Here is a 9,821-nt window from a genome sequence, read left to right on the forward strand (position 1 = left end):
AAGGAATAACTTTTCCTTTCTTTTCTCTTCTCTTTATTTTTTCCAGTAAATGCTGACATATATCTAAATCAGAGGAAAGTCTGGAATAAGTGAGAAATACAGCTTTTATGTTTCTGTACCGGATGATTAATTTATTTTTTCACAAGCTAAGGAAAGAATATTTTATGGACTTTTTACTCAGCCACCGCCAGTCTTTGTTTACTTAAAAGTTTGAGATCTTCAGGGAAAAACAGCTTCATAAATTTAGGGCAATTCTATAAAAACCTACAAAAATGGTCATAATAATAGTAATAAAATGTTAAGGTGAAAAAAGCAGAGAGGAAAGAGTGTGGAGAGTCCCCAGAGAGTTATGTAATTCCAGGAAGATTTTCCTACCTGGCTGACTCAAGTTTAACAAGTTCAATGGGCCTGAGTGTGAGAGATGATGGACATGTCTAACTCTCTCGTTGACTTTAACTGAAGTCATGGGTGTGCAGCCCCTCTTAGCATCAGGCACATATACTTTACTTTAATACTTCTCTCTTTTTTAACTAGAGAATTAGCCAGCTTTGGGTGTGGCAAAATCTGCCTTGAATTCTTAATACATCTGGATAGGCAGAAAATGATATAATTTTATATTTTATTTAATTTTGTACGGTACAACAGCTAAACCAACACTCCTGCCCACTGACTTCCTGTTGAGTGCCAGACTGAGCAGGAAAGAATAGTTTCAAGTTTGAAAAACAAATTTATTTGACATTTTAGGTGTGCAGAAGGACCTGTTTCTGTTTGTTATGCACATACCTTTTAGTGAGCACTTTGAAAATTTCCCCTCAGCTTGTTTGCATTGGCATGCACCACTCTAGGCAATGGAGCATTTGCCATGAGGTTTGTGTTTCTTACACAACTTGAGGATCGGGAAAGAAGATGAAGAGGATATAAAGTTCTGTTATTAGGCTTGGATTTAGCATCCAGAAATTCAAATCTTTCAAATCTGTTTTGCTTGCTTTATAAGAAAACTCATAGGGAAAGCTCTATCTGTCAGTTTATTCAGTGAATGTTAAATTTTAATATTGTGTACAGTATTATAAATAGAGAGCCTTAGCTGTGCTGAGTTCACATGGCAGGTATCCTTTTCCCATCTATTGCTGGAGTCCTTCAGAATGCTGGCATTGTTAGCAGAGGCAAAAATCTCTCTTTTTTTCCTGCACAACCTTTTGCTTCTGCATTGCCAGTAAAAATAAGAGAATGAAATGGCTTAAATTGCAGACCTCCCTCAAAATAACTTTGTGGTCATGCGTTGAGGGCAGAAATTGTTCATGCTCTTTTAGCATGTATGAGATAAATGTTTTGCATGATTGTTCCTTTCCTGTCTTACTTTTGAACGAGGGGTTCAGGTTTTCAAGTAATTTCCTATGAGCATGATTTTCCTTTGAGATATTGTGAGAATGCTAATAAATGCATATTTTCATTGGAAATATAACTTGAACTGTCTTTTTCCTGCACTGCAAAAATCCTACATTTTTAAGAGACCAAATTAGAATATTTTGAGGCCTGATTTTACTCCACCTTATCAATTCTTCATTGTTTTTGTTAAAGTTTATCTCAAGGAACAAATATATTTTGTCAACACAGGCTACTCAATCTTGGAGAATTTCCCTCCTTAATTCCTCAATATTACCCTAGTATATTGTGGAATGAGGAAAGCTTTGGAATGCTGATGCACTTCTCAACAAGCCCATTTATTGGGATTCTGAGATTAAAATTCTTCTTTTCATCAAGATAAAACTCTGACCCCTCCGCTTTCTTATAACTCAGCATCCTCTAGACGGGCCTTAGGCATAGCTCACGGGCTGGTATGTGGGGATGGCTTAATAATAGAATTTCCTGCAGTGAGGTTCTTATGGATTCTGTGAAACCCTGGAGAGAGTCAAGGAAATCTGCATTATAATACATTGTTTGGTACAGATTTGTGCACTGAGATGGTATACAAAAGGTAACGGAAACTAAATGTGTCAGACATCATCTCTCTAATCCAATATGGAGTCTGTTTAATCTCTTTCAAAAAATGTCTCAAAGACTCCCACTGCCTTCATTGACTGAGAGTCTTTACTACTGATCGCTCCGGGGAATGGGAGTATTGCATAGCAAAGATGTGCTTAATGCGTTGATCTCTCCATTTTAGAAGTTTTTAATTTATGTACGTGGAAATTAGACTTCATTAACTCATAGAGGTGCATCTCTTGCTAGAGTGTCCCTGCCAAATGCTTCAATCAAAGGCTCTGAAGGGACAAAAATGCAAAAGACTGTGGAAAAGGAGGTTGGCAATTTGGAGGAGGAATTTATGATGCTGTAGGGTCATACATTGAAGAAAGAAATGGAGGATGCCTGACATTTTTGTCCCAACTAGGAAATTCAGAAAGGCTTAAGCACAGCCCTTTAGATGCAATGGAAGGTGGCAGAACTTTTACAATTGGACATTATTCATGATGTGGGAGCAATGCTTTGGGTAGTTCACAGATATCTAGGACCCCTGCAAAGTCATTTAATTGAGGCTGACATGGGCCAGATACAAGATTCAGTATATGCTTCTCCCTCTACAAGCCTCAAACTCCTAGGCAAACTGCAGGAGGTTGAGCCCCATCAGCAGGATGGAATAAGAGAGGTGTGCAGAGTTGTTTTGTGTGTATGGGGGGTGGAGGTGCGATGGAGGGAGAGGGGGGTGTCGGGATGTAGAGTAATAGCAAATATTTTTACCATGAGATTAAACATTGGTTAAAATTGATGTTCCCAGGGTGGACCTAAACAATGCTGACAAACCTGCAGCTACTGGAAATCTCTGGAGCATAGGGTCCCTTCTAATGCTGGTGTGATGTTTACTGCTTACGCCCCAGTTCTGCATGGCATTAGGTGTGGGCTGTTTCATGCTGTCTGAGAACTATCTGAGGATAACATCTTGAGTGCCTTGGGGACTCAAAAAGAAGGAGTGGCAGATGTCTTAACAATACCTACAGCAACATACTATTTATACAACATAGGCAGAAAGGAGAGGAATAAAGAATGATATAGGCAGGTCAAACTTTCGGTATTGATCGTCTGCTTGCTAATATAATCTTACTATCAACTCTTGGATAGCTTGCCTTTCCTAAAGGCTATGGAAAAGAGACAATAAATGACCAAAGACACAGACAACATGAAGCAAACTTCTCTTGTCAGAGGTCACAGGTCATCTTTACTGTAAAAATCACTGTAAAAGGAAGAAAGTCAGAATCCCTTTAGAATCTGTGTTCCAGTTCCTAGCTTGACCATAATTTAAGTAATAACAAGAACACCATGTACTTATTAACCAAATACTAGAACTTGTATATAAAGGCCTATACAAAGATAAAAACCGCAATACGCCTATGAAATATTGAAGTGTTGTGTCTCACTGTCTGTTTTGGCATCAGAATCATCAGCTCCATCCAATTTTTGTCTAACAGGTTTTCAGCTGTGCTACAATTACAATAAAGATAAATCTTTCCAATATAGTCATCCTTGTAAACCCGTGTTTGGTTAAATTAAACAAAACCTGTCGGTTGCTTTTGTCTAAAGAGATTTTGTTCAAAAATCTTGCCATCTAGGTACACAGCCTATTATGTGTTCAGTCAATACACAGATTGACTTCAGTGGGAGTTTTGCCAGAGTTAGTTTGGATAAGGGGGGCAGGATTTGCTCCCCCTTGATGTGTGTGTGTATCATGGTTTAAAGAGAAGGGGATTAATAGAGAAATGTATTCATATAAATATACATAAGCAGTCTAAAGGATTTTCTATTAGAATCTGCATATTTATCCAATCACCACTCAGAACAACAGAGGCAGATCCTCATCTAGTGTAACCTGGCATAGGTTCTGCTTAGTTAGTGGTGCTTATCTGATTTACATCAGCTGAAGTTTTGGCCTCCGGACTTGTGTTTACTCTCCAACTGATGTTCTCAAACAGAACTTTAAAAGGTATTGGAGCTCTAAGATAGATGTACTTAAATTTCTAGCTGCTCTGTTGAGGAATCTGTGTAAATAATTCAAACTTTGGGTGGTGCAATACAAGCCAACTTGACACAGATTCTATGCTTTGTAGTTTAGCTTTCCTGTCATTTCTGTATGCCAGGCCCAGTAAGTAGGGAAAATGACAACTAGGCAGCACTGATCCTATCCTATTCTGGGTGCCGCTAGAATATTAATAATCAATATAGGCCAGATCTTACAATAAAAATATATCTGTCTCCTAGTCACAGGATTGGTTTTCTGTATCATTTTGGTGGTTTCTGGTTGTTCTGGAAACTATAGCAATGGATGCATTATAAATGCATGGACCTACTCCTGTTTATGTTAGTGGCAAAATTTCCTTTGACTTGAATAGGATCAAGAGTGGATCCATAGTCTTGGAAAAGAGATAATTAAAGGGGCATATGACTGAGGTCTATAAAATCATGAATGGTGTGGAGAACGTGAATAGGGAAATGTTATTTACCCCCTCACGTAACACAAGAATGAGGGCTCACCCAATGAAATTAATAAGCACCACGTTTAAAACAAACAAAAGGAAGAACTTCTTCACACAATGCAACAGTCAGTGTGTGGAATTCATTGCCAGGGGATGTTGTGAAGACCAAAACTATAAATGGGTTTTAAAAAAAAGAATGAGCTAAGTTCATGGAGGATATGTCCATCAATGGCTATTAGCCAAGCTGGTCAGGGATGCAACCCCATGCTTCAGGTGTCCCTAAACCTTTTATTGCCAGAAGCTGGGACTGGATAACAGGGGATGGATCATTTGATGATTGCCCTGTTCTGTTCATTCCCTTTGAAGCATCTGGCATTGGCCACTGTTGGAAAACAGGATGGACCATTAGTCTGGCCCCGTATGACCACTCTTATGTTCTTATATAAAAATCCGTTACAAGCTATTAATGTGGAACAGATTCTGACCCTTTACCTAGGTGCTCAGTTAATGCAACTACGTTGATTTGCATCAGTTAAACATTAACAGAACTTTTAATTGCCTAATTCTCTTTCATAAAATGACAATAGAAGTTGAAAGTATCAGATATGCCTTTATAGCTTCTCATAATGTGCTGCTCCTCTATAACTGATGTGATCATTTATGTTAGGATTGTATGCTTTGTAGAGCTGGTAAAATGTTTCAAATGAAACTTTTTTTAATGGAAAAAAAATTTTTAAATGAAAATGTACACGGAAATTCATTTTTTGAATTTTTCCAATTTTTGATGGAAAATGAAAACCAACAACTATTCTTTTTGAAACTGAGAACTCCAATTTTTTTTCATACTTCTCTGTCCCTTTTCCAGTGCCAAGATAAAGAAAGGGGTGCGGATAGATAAAGACAGTGGTGGGAAAGAAGGGAAAACACCAAAAACTGAACAATTCAGAGAAATTTCAAACTTTTTTGCAAAACATATTTACCATTTTCCAACTAGCTGTACTACTTGTGGGGAAGGAAGATGATGATTGCAAAGAAATGTAGCTTGCTTTCATCTTCTGGTTCGAACAGCTGCTGGGAATATTCAAATTTGCCTAGTTGCATTTTATGACACATTTTTTGTGAAAAACTGTTGTTAGAACAGTAGCTGCAAATGAAGGAACGAGGATTAAATTGGGAAAAGTTTCATGCTTTCATTTTAAACTTGTGTGTGGGTTTCGACAGAGTCTTTCATCTCTGGATTCTGCCTATTTCAAGGGTTCTTCACTTTTTTCAGACATCATTTTTGAAAACCATTTGAGACTGAGAGGTTGTGCAAACATTAATTGGCTATGGTAAGAGTTCAGCAAGGAACTCTTAAAATGTTTCTGCAATGTGAGGCTTTTAAATATGGTGTTCTGGGTACACAGAATGGTTTTTTTTTTCCCCTCCCAACAGCGGTTTTATTTTGTGGGAGGCAGGTTCATTAGGTATATGGTCTATGTAATTTTGGTAGGACAGATTTATGACAGCAAACCATTATATTTTAGCATCGTTTCACTGTGGTGGATTTGTTACATCATTAGCACCATACAGAGTCAAATTTTGCAGCTACAATGGGTCTAAACCCAGGTCCCAGCTCTAAATAAGCTTATGGCTTTTATGCTTATTTCAATGTCTGTTTCCTAAGCAGGCTGCATGTCAAGGCTAGTTAGCAGGGGGATAGGCATCGAAATGACTGTGGAGAATGTTCCTGTATCCTTGCCAAGCACAGAAAAAGCAAGGAGGAGAACTGGTTAATCAGCTTTACCAAAGATGAAAACTATTCCGTTTTCTTTCCTTTAAATGTGTATATCATATGAAAATATCACTATATACTAAGGAATTGGGGAAAGGAGGGATAATTTAACTGGTTCTGCAAAGACTTGAAGTCAAGCACATGTATAAGTCATTGAAGGAGTGGGTACTTAGATGGCTGAACATCTAGAGTGGGTATTAACAGAACCATATTTTGCCTGTAGTGAATTATTTGTGACATAGAAATATATGGCTTATTGCTCTGCAATTAAGTTCTCCAGCTGGCTTTCTTGAACAAACAAGCTGTAAAACAATCCTTTTAAAAATCCTTTTAGGTACACTGTTGTTCATTCCACTATAGTTCCCATGTTTTGAATTCAGAACTTTTCCAGTGAGATGATGCATCTAAATAAAAACTCACCTTCACTTTTTGTTTTTTTTTTTAAAAAAAAATCTACACTGAGGACAGCTCTACGCATGAGAAGTCAGGAGCTTTTCTACTCCACCCAACTTGCATAACTGTTCAGAGGATGAATTAAATGAATTTTGTGTAGTATGTTGATAAGTAATTTCAGCCAGGGTCATGGAGAGACTGCTGTCAAGCCTGGAAACATAAACAGTTTCTCAAGTAAACAAACATCACGGACAGATTTTTAACCTTTAGCTTACTTTGATTTTTCAGACTACAGAACATGTTCCTTCTCTTGCCCTTTGGTCTTTTAATTTAGGAACACTTTTGAAGCCTGATTTAATTAATTCCTCCCTTAAACCAATTAAAGAGGAAGAGGAGGCAGCTTTCATCTTTTTCCTTTGGCAAGGAAGGTGACATTCATGTCTCTCTGTGGATGACTTGTACACTTTACCTGTCTTTGATGGGGCAAATGGGGAGTGTACAGTGCCATCCTCGGAAAATTAGTAATTACTTTGGGAATAGCAATGGGTTATTTTCCTGCTGGAAAAATGCATGAGGGAACTTGAGTTCCAGTGGGATATTTTCAGCAGATGGCACTACTTTTGCCTGTTGACCCAAAAGTATCAATGGTGTAAATCCCTTGGCTTCAGTCATTATTCTTGGGATGAATTTGGTCCATATATCTTCAATCTAAGTTTACTGCAACTCCTGAGCTGTCTAGTATTATCCGGGTTCCTAAATACAGTGTCTCTATTCCAATTTATCTAACGCTTGAAAACAGTCACGGTATGCAGGCTACAAAATGAGAGGCTGACAAATGCTTCTGTTCTCAAAGTTGTTAAGGAAGAATTGTTCTTTTTCTGGAAAGAGGATCTTGATTTGAGGAATGTTCCTCTTGGTCTCTCCCTCTCGGTCTCTCTCATAGATCTTGTGGACAAAAATGTTGAGCACCCTGTGAAGAAATGATAAATTAGATGCAGTGGAAATGAAATTTCCATTCAGTCGACATTACTCACACGTAGTTAAAATGGACAGCAAAGTTTGTGCTGAAGAACTGCAAAAGATGGAAAAGGAAATCAGACAGAAAGTAAGTGTGTGTGTGTGTGTGTATATATGTATATTTTATTACCAAGTAGCATCAACACTTCCCTTATACTAGCACTCACTGGGTATAATGTTGTACATCTTCCTATTGCTGCACAAAGATCAACTAGTTAAGAGCTAGATGAAGCCTTTAAACAGTGATCTGAGTATGTGGTGGCCCTTGTTTTCGGGGATATTCATTTGCTACAGCCCTATACCAGGGGCAAGCTTCTCTCTGTGTCATGGTGGCTCAGTTCTATGGGCCAGTGTCTCAAAGGTGTGAAAAGAAAAGGAGGACTTGTGGCACCTTAGAGACTAACAAATTTATTTGAGCATAAGCTTTTGTGAGCTCACTTCACGAAAGCTTATGCTCAAATAAATTTGTTAGTCTCTAAGGTGCCACAAGTCCTCCTTTTCTTTTTGTGGATACAGACTAACACGACTGCTACTCTGAAACCTGTCAAAGGTGTTAGAAGCTAAAGTTCTTCTATATATGTACCTATTTACATCTATACAAGCACAGCTCACTCTTCTAACTTACGTAGTTCTTACGGTGAGATTTCCAGAGCAAGTATGAATTATTACAAATTGGGAATTCACATTTTAAAAAATATCCTCCAATATAACTTAAAATTCCTGGTTTCCATGAATTTCCTACTAGTGAGTTCAGTTGTCAAAATATTTGCTGAAAACTAACAGAAAACAGGTCAAACACAGTCTAAAATAATCATTTTAAAATATGAATGATTTTCAGGGGTCATTTATTTTTTGCAGCATTCACACATTCACTACCAGACATTGAACTGGAAGTGTCAAGTTCCAAAACCCATTACGAATCACTTGAGCTGCCCAATCTCCCTGCATTAATAAAACATTTTGTCATGGCTATGTGGATTTGCAAGCAGATTTAGCCACCAATTTAACAGCGAGAGTCTCCAGAGGGTTAAGTCTTTTTTAGAGAGATTTAATATTCCCCCTGAAAAATAGGTGTATTTTTGGCAGGTGTTCAATAAGCTTGGAATTAAAGGGAGGGTCTGAGACTCATGATTCTGAAATTACAAGAGATTTTTTCCAAACCACGTTACAGTGAAAAGGGAGGTACAGCTTTTGTTACAGTGCTGCAATGATTACACTAAGATGTTCCACAAAGTCAGTGCTTCTGTTTTCAAGGGTTTACCCAAATATAGGGCAGAGAGCTCTGTGTACTCTCGCAAGTTCAGGTTTCTGGAAGATGCTTTATAAAACTTCGAACTTCTCTGTTTCTGGTAGTTCAACCCTATCAGTACATCTGTTTAAAACAAAATAAACATATGTAAACATTTTAATTTATTTATTATGTGCATAAAGGCGTGACACATGAAAGTGCTGGTAAGAAAATGATCTTTAGTCTCTGACTTCAGTAAGATGACATGGATCAGGATTAAAAAAAAGTTCTGTCCCATAAGATCACATAAGTGTGATCAACACACACTGACTCCAATGCCTAATGTTATAGCTTTCAGAGTAGCTGTAGCTGTTCCATGATTAAAGCCAGTGCAATTGCATGAGTACGTGTGGTGAGAATACATGTAGTGGTGCAGTGTTTGAAAGAACTTCAAAATATCAGCAGAATATGCTGGACATAAGTGTATGTATCTATTTCTGGTATTTATATGGCCCTCACTACTGTAGTATCTGAATGCCTCACAATCTAACATATTTATCCTTACAACACCCTTGTGTGTAAAATTATCCCCATTTTACAGATCAGAACCTGAGGCACAAAGAGACTAAGTGAATTGCCCAAGGTCACACAGGAAGTCTATGGCAGAGCTGGGAACTGAACACACCTCTTTCAAGTCCTAAGTGAGCTCCCAAACTACTGGGCTATCCTTTCTCTTGAGGCTGTGATTACAGCTAAATATTTGAAAAGATTATTAGACAGTAAACTTCAGGGTCAAAGCCCTTTTACATGTCAAATAGCTGAAATGGAACATAGCCACTTTCACCTGGACCAGCAAACTTGACTGATTGGAGTTGGCATTGGCATTCTTCAGTTTTCCAGATGTGGTGTCTTCCTGTTACGCTGGGGAGTGGAATGCTTTACACCT

At 38.0% G+C, this 9,821-nt stretch overlaps 1 protein-coding gene across 1 annotated transcript in view; it reads left to right on the forward strand.

Annotated features, from left to right (window-relative positions):
* The window catches only part of ATE1 (arginyltransferase 1), a 230,238-nt gene extending 222,617 nt beyond the window's left edge, over nucleotides 1–7,621 (forward strand). Inside the window, exon 13 of the mRNA XM_043519739.1 lies at nucleotides 7,574–7,621. Within this exon, the coding sequence (XP_043375674.1) occupies nucleotides 7,574–7,606 (33 nt within the window). The 3' untranslated portion in view covers nucleotides 7,607–7,621. The remainder of the gene's footprint in view (nucleotides 1–7,573) is intronic.
* The last annotated feature ends 2,200 nt before the right edge of the window (nucleotides 7,622–9,821 follow it).

The sequence above is a fragment of the Dermochelys coriacea genome, chromosome 7 (genome assembly GCF_009764565.3).
Source record: "Dermochelys coriacea isolate rDerCor1 chromosome 7, rDerCor1.pri.v4, whole genome shotgun sequence".
Lineage (NCBI taxonomy): Eukaryota > Metazoa > Chordata > Testudines > Dermochelyidae > Dermochelys > Dermochelys coriacea.